The 15495-nt window shown below is 48.4% G+C and overlaps 1 protein-coding gene across 1 annotated transcript in view; it reads left to right on the top strand.

Annotated features, from left to right (window-relative positions):
* Positions 1-1298: 1298 nt before the first annotated feature.
* LOC145337702 (uncharacterized) overlaps positions 1299-15495 on the top strand; it is a 54307-nt gene continuing 40110 nt past the window's right edge. The window contains exon 1 of the mRNA XM_080182534.1: positions 1299-1389. Coding sequence (XP_080038660.1) covers positions 1299-1389 — 91 coding nt within the window. The remainder of the gene's footprint in view (positions 1390-15495) is intronic.

Below are 15495 nucleotides of genomic sequence, written 5' to 3'. Positions count from 1 at the left end.
GATTAGTTCACAGAATATATTCAAGTAATTTCCTGGAGAAACACGTTCCAGTGTCAATCACAAAACAAGCTGTTTTAGACATGGTGATGTGTAAATGTGTGGCCTTTCCAACAAAAATAGATTCCTTTCATTTGAAAAAACAGCAGCAGAAGTGTTCCAACTGTTACTAATTCAAGGATTGTATTAGATTAAGTGAAGATGTGGCACTGGGATTGGCACTGCTGCCTCACAGCGTCAGGGACCCGGATTCATTCCAGTCTGTGGAGTTTTCACATTCTCCCCGTGTCTGTGTGGGTTCCACCGGCTGCTCCCACAGTCCAAAAAATGTGTCGGTTTGGTGGATTGGCCATGATAAATTGCCTGTTAGTGTCCAAGATGTGCAGGTGGGGGGATTAGCAGCGTAAATATGTGGGGTTACAGGAAACCGGGCAACTGCAGGTCTATTAGTCTGACAGTGAGAGTATGGAAGATCCTATAATAATCTATAATAAAGGAAGTGAAAACAGAACACTTCAAAATTAATGGCAGGATTAGACAGCGCCAACATGGATTTATGAAAGGCTGGTACGGTGACACAGTGGTTAGCGTTGTTGTATCACAGCCACAGGCCCGGGTTCAGTTCCAGCCTCGGGTGACTGTGTGGAGTTTCTCCATTCTCCCCGTGTCTGTGCGTGTTTCCTCTGGGTGCTCCGGTTTCCTCCCACACTCCAAAGATATGCATGGTAGATGGATTCACCATGATAAAATTGCTCTTACTGTCCCAAGATGTGTAGGTTAGGTGGATTAGCCCCAGTAAATTGTGATGTTGTGGGGAGTGGATCTTTGTAAAATACTCCATCCGTGTGTATCCTACACTCGGGATTCTACAGTTGGATGATTCACACATAAGAGGTTATTAAAGAAAATTGGAGCACATGGGATTGGGTGAAATATCCCAGCATGGATTGGGAACTGGTTAGTGGACAGAAACAAGGAGTTGGAATAAATGGGTTATTTTTGGATTGACAGCCTCTAACTAGTGGAGTACGGCAGGGATCAGTGTTTGGGTCTCAGCTATTCAGAATCCATATCAATGATATCGATGTGAGGATCAAATATAATATTTCCAAATTTGTGATGAATAGAAAACCATGTGGAAATCTGAATTGTGAGGAGGATGCAGTGATGTTTGAAGGGGATGTGGAGAGGCTCAGGGAGTGGACAAATGTTTACCAGCTGGATGACAAGGTGGGAAAATATGAGGTTATCTAATTTTGTTAGAAAATAAAACTGACATTAAGACAACTCCAAAGATATACATGGTAGATGGATTCACCATGATAAAGATAGTTGATATCCTTGTTCATGAGGAACTGAAAGTGAAGATGAGAGCAGTTAAGATAACAAATGGTATGTTAGACATTATTCTAAGAGGATTTGAGTTGAGGAAAAAGATGTCTTCCTGTAATTATATGCAGCCTTGCTGAGACCAACCTGGAGAATTGTGGACAGTTTCAGTCTCCTGACCGAAGCAAAGATGTACTTGGCATGTAAAGAAGGGTCACTAAAATAGGTCCAGGGACAGATGGATTGTCCTCTGAGGAACAAAAACACTTTATTCTCAGGCCTTTAGAAGAATGATAGCTGAACTTATTCAAACCTACACTATTTTACAGGGTTCAATAGGCCAGATGTAGAAAGGATGTTTCCCCTTGCTGGAGGGTCTGAAACCTGGGACACAGTCTGAGAATAAGGGACAGTTATTTAGGCTGAGATGAGGGGTATTTATTTCCCATTAGAATGCTGGTGAATCAAGGAATGCAGGGATAATGTTGGAAATGGTGTTGAAGCAGAGGATCAGCCATGGTCACATTGAATGATGGAGTGGATTTGAAGGACAGAATGGATGATTCCTGCTCCTGTTTCTTAACATTCTTATTGCAATAGGAATGGAAGGTAAGAGTAAGAAGGTTTTGCTGCAGTTTTACACGTCCTTCATTAGAACACAACTGGAGTAATGTGTATAGTGTTGAGCTATTTACCTAAAGGATAGAATTGTATTTGAACCAGTTCAGAGAAAGTTCACTCGGCTGATTCCTGGGATGGAGAGGTTTATTTTATCAGGAAAATTTCAGCAGATTGGAACAAAATCTGTGAAAGTTCAGAAGATTAAAAGGTGATCGTATTGAGGGGATGAGACAGAGGAGTTGCTGAGAGGCTGTTTCCTCTTGTAAGAGAGACCACAACAAGGGGACAGATTTTCAAATGTAATTGTCAGTCCCTTAAGACTGAGATGAGGAGAATTTATTTTTTAGATGGTCACTGGTCAGTGGAATTCTGTTCCCTGGAGACTAGTGGAGGCAGAGTCATTGAATATATTCAAGGCTGAGTTAGGAATGATCTTGGATTGAGAAGTGAATCAAGGGTTACAGAGGAGTGAGCGGGTAAATAATTGTGACGACAATTCGATCAGCCGTGATGGAGTCTGCTCGAGGGGCTGAATGGCCTTCTGCTGCTCCTAGTTATTTTGTTCTTATCCCAATACGTCCTTCAGACTGCTCTCTGTGACCAGTGATGGATACACAAGCTCTATGTTTTGTCCTCACCAGACACTCTCCTGTACCCATTCATTAGGCCACCCACTCAACCCATCTCACCAGCAGTAATGACCCACTCTGTCCCCAGGCCTTCCTGATCCAGCACTTCATCTTCCATTGGTGTAAGGATGGCAAGACCTGGATGTCTCCACTCTTCTTCACTCATTCCCTGATGATGTTTGCTCTCTTTCCAAACACACAAATTGTTCCTCACTCATCAAACACATGCTCTAGCCCAGGGTTGTCCAACGTGTGGACCAAGGGGTGAATGTGACCCTCGAAGCCCCTCAATGCGGCCCCCGGAGCGAGTTTCCAGAATCTCAGTCACACAGTTCAGTTTGAATGGAAGAATCTGTATGGAGCTCCTCCAATCACAGGCCGTTTCTTTCCCATGTTTGCTGCTGATGGGTTTTTGAGCCAATCTGCAGCAAATGTGGGAGAGAAACAGTTTGTGATTGATGAGGATTAAACTCTAATCATCATCTTTATTTATTCCTCATTATTGTGCTCAGCAAGTTGTTTCTTTTCATATCTCAGTTTAGTTTTTAATTGAAATTTCTGCTGTGCCAAACTTGATCATTCTGAAATTTACTCATCGGCCCCTTGAGTGAGAAAAACATTGCCATGTGTTTGCCCAGTGAATATGTTGGTGAACCCTGCTCTAGCCTATGCTGGTGCCAGTCTAACGGACATGTCTCTGACAGTCAATGCTGCTGCCTTTGCATTGCCGGTGTCTGGGTGGAGATGTTCTTTCTACAATTTCCCTCTCATCCTTATTCACATATCAGGCTGTGCTGCACTCACCGTGTCAGAACACATCAGGACATTGATCCTTTTCCACACTGTAACCACGTGTCTGAAACCTGCTCACCTCCCAGCAATCTCCATCCAGACTGGCTTGTAATGATGGGATAACCTCCTCCCATCCTGAGGGAACAGGACCTCCCTCCGAGCCTGAGCAGCCGGGAGGAGCCCCTCCAGGGAGGAATTAGTGATTGGGGGGTAACCCTTGCTCTGCTTTCTGACATTTCAGCCCCTCATTCAGTAAGCAGAGCTCCCTCACTGCTCCCTCCAGAGCTGCTGTGTTTGAAAGTCCTGCTGGCTGCCTTTGGAGATGGTGCCAGCATTGCCTGAACCGGGACTGCCCCCTGCCCAGGCTGCCTCAGTGGGCAGCTCCCCCTGCCTGCCAGCCGTTAATTGTCCCCCTCTGACAATATCACCTTCATAACTCTGCCTATCCTGCCCACACAGACACACCACCCATTTCCAATCCCCATGTTGGGAATTCACAGCTTCTGGGAAAATCACAGCCATTATCTTCACCCTCACCACAAACTGCATTCCCAAACCACTGACCATCCCATGTCCCTCCCGAGCCACTCCGAGTAAGGACATGGGGATCCTGTGATTATGGTCCTGTCCCATCATCACTTTTACCATTTAATCACTCCTGTAATTCCAGTTTGTCCTTTCTTTGTTTCATCCCCAACCACCCACCGCTGTCCCCTCAAACCTGTCAATTCACTGCCAGTTCCCAGTTCCAATGGAAGCTCAAACTTTACCCCTGTTTCTCTCTTCACAAATATTTCCCTAACCTGCTGAACATTTCCAGTTTATTTATATTTCATTTTCAGCATTGAGTATTTCCTCATTCTACAGAAATGCAAGTTGTGTTTTTGGAATGTCTCCTACAATACATTATTATTGTTACTAACAGTATTATATAAAACACTGGGGATTGAGCCTGATTCCTGTTATTTCTCTCTCTGGTCTCCAGTCTGTATAGAAACGCTCTCACGGATTCTTGTGCTGAGGATCTTGTCTCCGCTCTCTGTACAAAACAGTCACTGAGGGTTCTGAACCTGGGATTAAACTCCTTCACAGATCAATCTGTCCCTGCTCTCCGCCACCTCATACTGACCTGCAGGAGTCTGGAATGGATAGAGTGAGTGTTTGTGTTAATGTTTAGTGTAACAATTAAAATATAAATGGATTTAAAATATAAATGGGCCTGAATCTTCCAAGCAGCAGCAATGGTGAGCAGATTGCCGGAATGTGTGAAAATTCCCCCAACCTGAAACTGCTGCATATTTCTCCCAGAATCTTCAGCACAGTGACCCCGGGGAGATCCATCAGAGCAGAGTCGGGGAAGAGAGAGCACACACCCTATTTACAGCACAGTGACCCCGGGGAGCTCCATCAGAGCAGAGTCGGGGAAGAGAGAGCACACACCCTATTTACAGCACAGTGACCCCGGGGAGCTCCGTCAGAGCAGAGTCGGGGAAGAGAGAGCACACACCCTATTTACAGCACAGTGACCCCGGGGAACTCCGTCAGAGCAGAGTCGGGGAAGAGAGAGCACACACCCTATTTACAGCACAGTGACCCCGGGGAGCCCCGTCAGAGCAGAGTCGGGGAAGAGCGAGCACACACCCTATTTACAGCACAGTGACCCCGGGGGAGATCCATCAGAGCAGAGTCGGGGAAGAGAGAGCACACACCCTATTTACAGCACAGTGACCCCGGGGGAGATCCATCAGAGCAGAGTCGGGGAAGAGAGAGCACACACCCTATTTACAGCACAGTGACCCCGGGGAGCTCCATCAGAGCAGAGTCGGGGAAGAGAGAGCACACACCCTATTTACAGCACAGTGACCCCGGGGATCTCCGTCGGAGCAGAGTCGGGGAAGAGAGAGCACACACCCTATTTACAGCACAGTGACCCCGGGGAGCTCCGTCAGAGCAGAGTCGGGGAAGAGAGAGCACACACCCTATTTACAGCACAGTGACCCCGGGGAGATCCGTCAGAGTCGGGGAAGTGAGAGCACACACCCTATTTACAGCACAGTGACCCCGGGGATCTCCGTCAGAGCAGAGTCGGGGAAGAGAGAGCACACACCCTATTTACAGCACAGTGACCCCGGGGAGCTCCGTCAGAGCAGAGTCGGGGAAGAGAGAGCACACACCCTATTTACAGCACAGTGACCCCGGGGAGCTCCATCAGAGCAGAGTCGGGGAAGAGAGAGCACACACCCTATTTACAGCACAGTGACCCCGGGGAGCTCCATCAGAGCAGAGTCGGGGAAGAGAGAGCACACACCCTATTTACAGCACAGTGACCCCGGGGAGCTCCGTCAGAGCAGAGTCGGGGAAGAGAGAGCACACACCCTATTTACAGCACAGTGACCCCGGGGAGATCCGTCAGAGTCGGGGAAGTGAGAGCACACACCCTATTTACAGCACAGTGACCCCGGGGAGCTCCATCAGAGCAGAGTCGGGGAAGAGAGAGCACACACCCTATTTACAGCACAGTGACCCCGGGGAGCTCCATCAGAGCAGAGTCGGGGAAGAGAGAGCACACACCCTATTTACAGCACAGTGACCCCGGGGAGCTCCGTCAGAGCAGAGTCGGGGAAGAGAGAGCACACACCCTATTTACAGCACAGTGACCCCGGGGAGCTCCGTCAGAGCAGAGTCGGGGAAGAGAGAGCACACACCCTATTTACAGCACAGTGACCCCGGGGAGCTCCGTCAGAGCAGAGTCGGGGAAGAGAGAGCACACACCCTATTTACAGCACAGTGACCCCGGGGAGCTCCATCAGAGCAGAGTCGGGGAAGAGAGAGCACACACCCTATTTACAGCACAGTGACCCCGGGGAACTCCGTCAGAGTCGGGGAAGAGAGAGCACACACCCTATTTACAGCACAGTGACCCCGGGGAGCTCCGTCAGAGCAGAGTCGGGGAAGAGAGAGCACACACCCTATTTACAGCACAGTGACCCCGGGGAGCTCCATCAGAGAAGAGTCGGGGAAGAGAGAGCACACACCCTATTTACAGCACAGTGACCCCGGGGAACTCCGTCAGAGTCGGGGAAGAGAGAGCACACACCCTATTTACAGCACAGTGACCCCGGGGAGATCCGTCAGAGCAGAGTCGGGGAAGAGAGAGCACACACCCTATTTACAGCACAGTGACCCCGGGGAGCTCCATCAGAGCAGAGTCGGGGAAGAGAGAGCACACACCCTATTTACAGCACAGTGACCCCGGGGAGATCCATCAGAGAAGAGTCGGGGAAGAGAGAGCACACACCCTATTTACAGCACAGTGACCCCGGGGAGCTCCGTCAGAGCAGAGTCGGGGAAGAGAGAGCACACACCCTATTTACAGCACACTGACCCCGGGGAGCTCCGTCAGAGCAGAGTCGGGGAAGAGAGAGCACACACCCTATTTACAGCACAGTGACCCCGGGGAACTCCGTCAGAGTCGGGGAAGAGAGAGCACACACCCTATTTACAGCACAGTGACCCCGGGGAGCTCCATCAGAGCAGAGTCGGGGAAGAGAGAGCACACACCCTATTTACAGCACAGTGACCCCGGGGAGCTCCGTCAGAGCAGAGTCGGGGAAGAGAGAGCACACACCCTATTTACAGCACAGTGACCCCGGGGAGATCCATCAGAGCAGAGTCGGGGAAGAGAGAGCACACACCCTATTTACAGCACAGTGACCCCGGGGAGCTCCGTCAGAGCAGAGTCGGGGAAGAGAGAGCACACACCCTATTTACAGCACAGTGACCCCGGGGAGATCCATCAGAGCAGAGTCGGGGAAGAGAGAGCACACACCCTATTTACAGCACAGTGACCCCGGGGAGCTCCATCAGAGCAGAGTCGGGGAAGAGAGAGCACACACCCTATTTACAGCACAGTGACCCCGGGGAGCTCCATCAGAGCAGAGTCGGGGAAGAGAGAGCACACACCCTATTTACAGCACAGTGACCCCGGGGAGCTCCATCAGAGCAGAGTCGGGGAAGAGAGAGCACACACCCTATTTACAGCACAGTGACCCCGGGGAGATCCATCAGAGCAGAGTCGGGGAAGAGAGAGCACACACCCTATTTACAGCACAGTGACCCCGGGGAGCTCCATCAGAGCAGAGTCGGGGAAGAGAGAGCACACACCCTATTTACAGCACAGTGACCCCGGGGAGCCCCGTCAGAGCAGAGTCGGGGAAGAGAGAGCACACACCCTATTTACAGCACAGTGACCCCGGGGAGCTCCATCAGAGCAGAGTCGGGGAAGAGAGAGCACACACCCTATTTACAGCACAGTGACCCCGGGGAGCTCCGTCAGAGCAGAGTCGGGGAAGAGAGAGCACACACCCTATTTACAGCACAGTGACCCCGGGGAGCTCCATCAGAGAAGAGTCAGGGAAGAGAGAGCACACACCCTATTTACAGCACAGTGACCCCGGGGAGCTCCATCAGAGCAGAGTCGGGGAAGAGAGAGCACACACCCTATTTACAGCACAGTGACCCCGGGGAGCTCCGTCAGAGTCGGGGAAGAGAGAGCACACACCCTATTTACAGCACAGTGACCCCGGGGAGCTCCGTCAGAGCAGAGTCGGGGAAGAGAGAGCACACACCCTATTTACAGCACAGTGACCCCGGGGAGATCCGTCAGAGCAGAGTCGGGGAAGAGAGAGCACACACCCTATTTACAGCACAGTGACCCCGGGGAGCTCCATCAGAGCAGAGTCAGGGAAGAGAGAGCACACACCCTATTTACAGCACAGTGACCCCGGGGAGCTCCATCAGAGAAGAGTCAGGGAAGAGAGAGCACACACCCTATTTACAGCACAGTGACCCCGGGGAGCTCCATCAGAGCAGAGTCGGGGAAGAGAGAGCACACACCCTATTTACAGCACAGTGACCCCGGGGAACTCCATCAGAGTCGGGGAAGAGAGAGCACACACCCTATTTACAGCACAGTGACCCCGGGGAACTCCGTCAGAGTCGGGGAAGAGAGAGCACACACCCTATTTACAGCACAGTGACCCCGGGGAGCTCCGTCAGAGCAGAGTCGGGGAAGAGAGAGCACACACCCTATTTACAGCACAGTGACCCCGGGGAGCTCCGTCAGAGCAGAGTCGGGGAAGAGAGAGCACACACCCTATTTACAGCACAGTGACACCGGGGAGCTCCATCAGAGCAGAGTCGGGGAAGAGAGAGCACACACCCTATTTACAGCACAGTGACCCCGGGGAGCTCCGTCAGAGCAGAGTCGGGGAAGAGAGAGCACACACCCTATTTACAGCACAGTGACCCCGGGGAGCTCCGTCAGAGCAGAGTCGGGGAAGAGAGAGCACACACCCTATTTACAGCACAGTGACCCCGGGGAGCTCCATCAGAGCAGAGTCGGGGAAGAGAGAGCACACACCCTATTTACAGCACAGTGACCCCAGGGAGCTCCGTGTTAGTTGATTGGGGGAGTGAATGGGTTGGTGTGTAGATGGATGAATGGTTAGTCAGGGAGCTGGGGAGAGGTTGGAGGATTAGTTCTGGGTTTCGGGGGAGTGGATGAGTTGTATTGTGTTGGGTTGGAGGGTTAATCGGGAGTTTGGATGCTGTCTGGGAGTTGGTCATGTTGTTGGGGTCTAAACAGATGTGGTTGTGTGGTGGGGGGTTGGGATTGGTTAATAGCTTTGAAGAGGGTAGTGGGGTGGGGTTGGTTCTGGGGGAATGAGTTTAAATCAGAGGTTTAGTCAAGAATGTATTGAAGAGGCAGCTGGATAGAGCACTTGGGGTGAACGGGATCAAAGGTTATGGGGAGAAAGCAGGATGAGGCTATTGAGTTGGACGATCAGACATGATGGTGATGGACGGTGGAACAGGTTCGAAGGGCCAAATGGCCTCCTCCTGCTCCGATCTTCTATGTTTCTATGTCAGGTGAGGAGAGGTTGGCTCAGGATGAGGCCAAGTTGGGAGGGTTAGTCCGATTAGTTTAAGGGCTCATGGGAGGTGGCCAGGCTGGAGGGGAGGTAGGGATGAGTGGGTCTAGTCAGATTGTGGGAGGTGTAGTATGGGGGATCAGTGGGAAGTGATTGGGGGACTCGGTTGTGCTATTCAGGTATTAGCCCAGGTGGTGAGCTGTCTAACATTACCTGAGTAACTATCCAGGTAAATTTTGTGGATCTGTCCCAAGTCTCTGACTCTAACTGCAGCAGGGGACTTCCCCAATAGTAGTTACTATCTCTGGGACAATTCCCAGGTAGATCAGTGTGTCAGGACATCCACAGGGTCCCGATGCTCATCTTCAGTTGTGTGTCTGGGTCTCTGGTGATCCAGAAACCAGAAGATTTGTCCCATTAACTCCAGTCTCCTGTTATTTACCCTGTTGTTCAATCTGTTTATTTCCTGTTTCATCTTTAATCTGTTTCAGGCTGTGGGGAAATCAGTTCAGTCCAAATGGAGAGAGACATCTGGAGTCGCTCCGGGAATCCAGATCGGGACTGAGAGTGACAGTGTGAACATTTCAATCTGTGAACATTGCTGCTCCACCGGTTACAGTGAAATCCTGAATTGTGAAGATCTTCGACAGCTCCTTCCAAACCCTTCATTCCTGCCCCTCTCCCTCCCTATTCCATCAGCCCCTCCAGCCTGGCAGTGATTTCCCTGCTTACCTGGTTTCCCAGCTGGAAAACTGTTGTAGTTTTAGTCTCCACATTGAAGGAAAGATTGCTGCAAACCATTGTTTAAGCAGCAATGTGTTGTCAGTGTTCTCAGCAACAGAGTCTTCACCCTCCTTTCAAAATGGAGCAGCAGAGATCATTCTCCAGAGAGAGGGAACAGTGTGTGTGATTCTGACAGTACCCAGCAGAGGACAGATTGGTCAATCTTGTCAGAGTTTCCTCTCTGTCTCTGTGAATGAATTAAAGGCTCCACCAGCCTCTCCTCAAAACCTCTTTCACTATCTGGGGATTAAAGTCACACAATGCCACCATCTGCTGGCGGCTCACACCTACTGCAGGCGCTGCTCTGTGTGAGCCTCAGACAAGTTCAGTCAGTCCCATGTCTGTATCTGGGAACCGGTTACTACAGTGTGAATATTGAACAATATTGACAGGGATTGGAGTTTACAGCAGGAACCTCGGCTGGTGAATTAACCCTTTTATCACCAGACACTGTACATGAACTCTGTTCCCTCATTGGGAACCATTGGAATGCTGAAACTAATACGTACACAAGCTAATGAAGAGCAGGGGACTAGTGTAAATATTGTAGATAACAGTGAGAGTGAAACTAAAACATTATAAGATACAGGAGCAGAATTTAAGGAATTCTGCTCATCTGCACACAGTAAATTTTTAGGCAAGTATATAGTTTTGAAATTTAATGACTAATTTGTATACTACTGTAAAAATGTTTTTATTCTGCACTGTTTGCAATTTTTAGACATTTAGGTTTGCAATAGTTTGAGATTTTTATGAATAAAGTATGTTATTAAAATAAAAAAGATCTGCTCATTGAGTCCACTCCACTGTTTAATCATGGCTGATAAGTTTCCAAACCCATTCTCCCATTGTTTCTCTATAATATTTGATCCCCTAACCAATCAGGAACCTATCTATCTCTGTCTTAAATACACTCAATGAACTGGCCATGCACAGCCTTCTATGGCAATGAATTCCACAGATTCACCACCCTCTGGCTGAAGAAAGTCCTCCTCATCTCGGTGCAAAACGGTGGTCCTTTTATTCTGAGGCTGTTCCCTCGGATCATAGTCTCTCCTACAAATGGAAGCATCTTCCTCAATTCCATTCTATCCAGGTCTTTCAGTATTCTGTAAGTTTCAATGAGGACCCCCTCATCTTTCTAAACTCCGAGTACAGACCCAGAGTCCTCAAACTTTTCATTCTCGGGATCATTCTTGTGAACCTCTTCTGGATCTTCTCCAGGGAGAGTACATTCTTTGTTTGATACAGACCCAAATTTGTTCACAATACTCCAAAGGTAGTCTGACCAGAGCCTTATAAACCTTCAGCAGTACAACCCTGGTTTTGGTGGCACAAATTATTTTAATTTGTAAATGTGGCAAAGACCTTGAGGTTAACAAATAAAACTCAGCTGATAAAGTCATTTATTACATGTCAATGTCCCAGATTGGTCTGTCATGGTTAACCTAACAACAGGAGATTCAGATGCAGCTTCCAGTCACTTTCTCATCTGCTGGGGTTTTAATTGTTTTATCTTTTGATTCGATTTATTATTGTCACATATATTAACATTCATTGTAAAGTATTGTTTCTTACGCACTAGACAAGCAGAGCATGAGATTCATAGAGAAGGAAAGGAGAGAGTACACAATGCAGTGTTACAGTCACAGCTCGGGTGTAGTAATGCACTATGGTGAACTAATGCAAGTTAGGTTCGTTTAAAAGTCTGATGGCAGCTGGGAAGAAGCTGTTCTTGAGTCAGTTGGAATGGACCTCAGACGGAGAGCAGGATCCAGACCAAAATGTGAAACAACCAGAAAGAGTGCTTTCTATGGTGCATTTGTCAAAGTCACTGAGAGTGGTAGTGGGTGTGTCAAATTTCCTTAGTTTGTGATTGCCTTGGACAAATATGAAATTGGAGAGATGATAATGTTAGAATTGTAATATCTGATGGTGTAAAGTATCTGGGAGCAGAGTGGATTTGATAAAGGCTGGAATACAGACTGGGGGAATGAACGGGAAGATGTTGTGCTGAATGAATGGTTCTTGTTAGAGGACAGGGATAGATGGAGAGAGGGAAGGATGGTGAGATGGATAGAGGGAGGGTGAGGGGGACAGAAGGAGGGAGGGTGAGGGGGACAGAGGGACGGTGAGGGGGACAGAGGGAGGGTGAGGGGGACAGAGGGAGGGTGAGGGGGACAGAGGGAGGGTGAGGTGGACAGAGGGACGGTGAGGAGGACAGAGGGAGGGTGAGGGGGACAGAGGGAGGGTGAGGGGGACAGAGGGAGGGTGAGGGGGACAGAGGGAGGGTGAGGTGGACGCGGGGAAAATTTGAGATGCAGTTCACATTTGAAGAGGGTCCCAGTGCGTCTCAGCAGCTGAACTGGGGAAACCTTTGGGCAGAGACGGGGCTGCTGCTGTTTCCCCTCCCGGCCATCAGGGGCCACTGTAACCCTCCCGGCTGGCGCTGCTCCTCCCAGTGTCGCCTCCTGCTGCCTCTGGCCCAGATGCTTGTCTTTGGCGGAACATCCGGGGCCTGTGGAGGGGGTGGGGCCTCCGCCATGTTGCCGTGATGTCACGGTGAGGCCCCTCCCCCTCCCCCGCCGTTTGTTTTTAAATAAAAAGGAAGAAGTGAGTGTTGAGCAATGGGGAAAGTGAGAGAAATTCCGAGCCGGAAACCCCGCCAGGAACCCAATCAAAATTAAATCAAATCCATATTTATATCCAGAGGCCGGGGCGGGACCGCGCCTGCGCGCTGTGTTCTCCCAGACTGCACCGCGCGGATCAGGATTAAAAAAAATTAAAAACAAGAAGCGACCTTCCCGAATCGAGCAGGAACAGAAATTCTGCCGGGAGCGGATTAGGAATAAAAACCATCAACATTTAAAAAAAAAACCTCTACCTGCCGGTGCGCATGTGGGGGAGGGGGATTCTTCCAGAGGGCCGCGCGCGGGCCGCCGCATTGTAACCCCTGGCAACGGCAAGATGGTGGCGGGCCGTCTCCCCTGGCAACGGCAAGATGGCAGAGGGCCGTCTCCCCCAGGCGGTGATGCTGGCGTTGGACGGGGGTGAAACAGAAAGAAATCCCACAACGTCCGCTTAAAGTCCAAACAAATTTGTAGCAAAAGCCGCAAGCTTTCGGGACAGCCTTTCCCTTCATCAGGTGGCTGGGAATCCTGTTCACAAACAGGGCACAAAGACACAAACTCCATTGAGATGAATAATGATTGGAATGTGAGTCTTTCCAGTGAATCAACAGTGAGAGTGGAGAGAGGGTTAAGCACAGGTTACAGAGATGGGTATCGTCTCCAGACATTACAGTGAGTGAGAGTTTACAAACCCAGGCAAGTCACGGGGGTTACAGATAGTGCAACATGAACCCAAGATCCCTGTTGAGACGTCCTCGTGTGTGCGGAACTTGGCTATCAGTCTCTGTTCAGCGACTCTGCGCTGTTGTGTGTGGTGAAGGCTGCCTTGGAGAATGCTTACCCGAAGGTCAGAGGAAAGTAAAGACACTTTTAACAGATTTATATTTGCACTGAAATACTGTGTTTTGAGTAGTATTATTAATGTAATGTTTTTGTGTCTGGAGAAGAAAAAAATATGCAGTTCTAGTGAAGTTGGACAATGTTTTTTGTTTCAGTTTTGGGCTAGACCAAATTCTACTGTGCTCCCGTTGTGCTTAGAGAGGGTTGCAGCTTTAGGAAGACTGATAGACGGGTAGTTTCGCAACTGAAGGTCCTGGAAAGAATAAAAGAGCTTTTGAGTTTTAGCTTTAGAAGGATATATTGTAGTTGGAAATCGGACACACTATAGTGAACATCTCTAAATACTGTCAGGAGAAGCTGGATAGGCCATGTGAGGCCAACAAAGTGTACGTTTTCTAAAGAACATATTACATTCAAAGTAACTGGGGAGCAACAACAGAAAGAAGCTTTTAAATGACTCAAGTTAACCGAAAAAGCCTAAAAGTATGGTTCAGAATAATTCAACGAGAAGTTAGCAATGTTTTATGGAAGAAGGGGATACTTATAGTCACCAGATTCAAACTGAAACGACAAACCTCAGAGATAACTCAAAAGTGTGATGCTATTTTAATATATTCCAAATGGAGAGTTAATAAAATTGTGATCAGTTTGTGAAGAATCAATAAAAAATAAATCATAACAGTTTGGTTGTAAATCCTGGATTGAACTGATTGTTAAAAGTGGAGCCTTTGCTTTTTTTTAAGTGTCTTTTGGCCTTTTTACTGCAAAAGGGTAATTGGAAAGCATTAAAACTGGGGAAGATAACCATGATCTTGGGGGTGGATTTTGGAAAAGCTCAGATGACCATCACTGGGTGGGATGGGGGGGGGGGGGGTGGGGGGGGGCTGTGGACAGGATGGGGAGGGGGGTTGATTCTGAGGAGAAGTGCACATAGGTCTGGACAGTAATACATATACTTAACCAGAATCATCAGATTACAATATATAAAACATAAGATGGTGGAACATTGCCACACTCATTAAGATGTGCCTTTATAATTCACGTCAATCTCAAACTCTGACTGTAACTGTGATGCTTGGGGGAGTAAATTTCTGCTTCATTTTAATCTCAAAATTACAATCCATTTTCCATGTTTAATATTTGTTTTTAATCTTGCCGTTCTTCCACTTAAAAACAAGTGTAAATGTTCTGGTCAGTTGGTTCAGAGCTCTGTTCTGGGAACATTCAGTTCAGTGAAGATGAACTGTGATGAAACCACAGTCAGTAACCCGAGGAATATCATTGATTGTCACATGTGTCAGTCAGCAGGCGGAGCTCATTTATATTTTGAGCCATGTCTTATTGAACAGGCGGAGAAATCTAACTTGTTAAGGCCACTTTCAGTCAGCAGGTGAGGGTTCCTTATTAGCTGTGCATGGAAGTATTTGAGATCAAGGGTTGTGCCCCATGACTAAATGATTTATCACTGGAAGCTCAGTGATCCGCATCAAAACCTTGCGAGCTGTTTGGTTTATTCATTAATTTAGTCATCATTGTTAGCGGATGTATCACTGCATTCTTGAGTTGCTCTCTAAATTTGGTTTGAGTCACCCCATAAATAATTGTGTTTGTGCGGCAACTTAAATTACGCAGCATCACTCCCACTTGCTGGAATACATATTCAGAATAGATAACGTAAACTAGTGCTCTTGCATCAATATAGAAGATTTGAAGAACATTCAACAACCACAGCACTATGAAGCTGCCGGATATTGTGAATAGTAAAACCATAGATTTCTTTCTGCTCTCCATCTCTGTGTCATCCTGATTCTCCAACTTACTCTGAGCCCTCAGTCCCTTATGGACACGACTGGTCACCAATATATGTCTGACTGTGAGAGCATTTATCAACAGTATGGAATCAAATGGTAGCAATGGGTTTACAAACTTATCAAACCACGA

This window comes from Carcharhinus amblyrhynchos, unplaced genomic scaffold (genome assembly GCF_965287045.1).
Source record: "Carcharhinus amblyrhynchos unplaced genomic scaffold, sCarAmb.v2.hapA scaffold_62, whole genome shotgun sequence".
In the NCBI taxonomy this organism is placed as follows: domain Eukaryota; kingdom Metazoa; phylum Chordata; class Chondrichthyes; order Carcharhiniformes; family Carcharhinidae; genus Carcharhinus; species Carcharhinus amblyrhynchos.
This window is presented reverse-complemented; position numbering and strand designations above follow the sequence as displayed.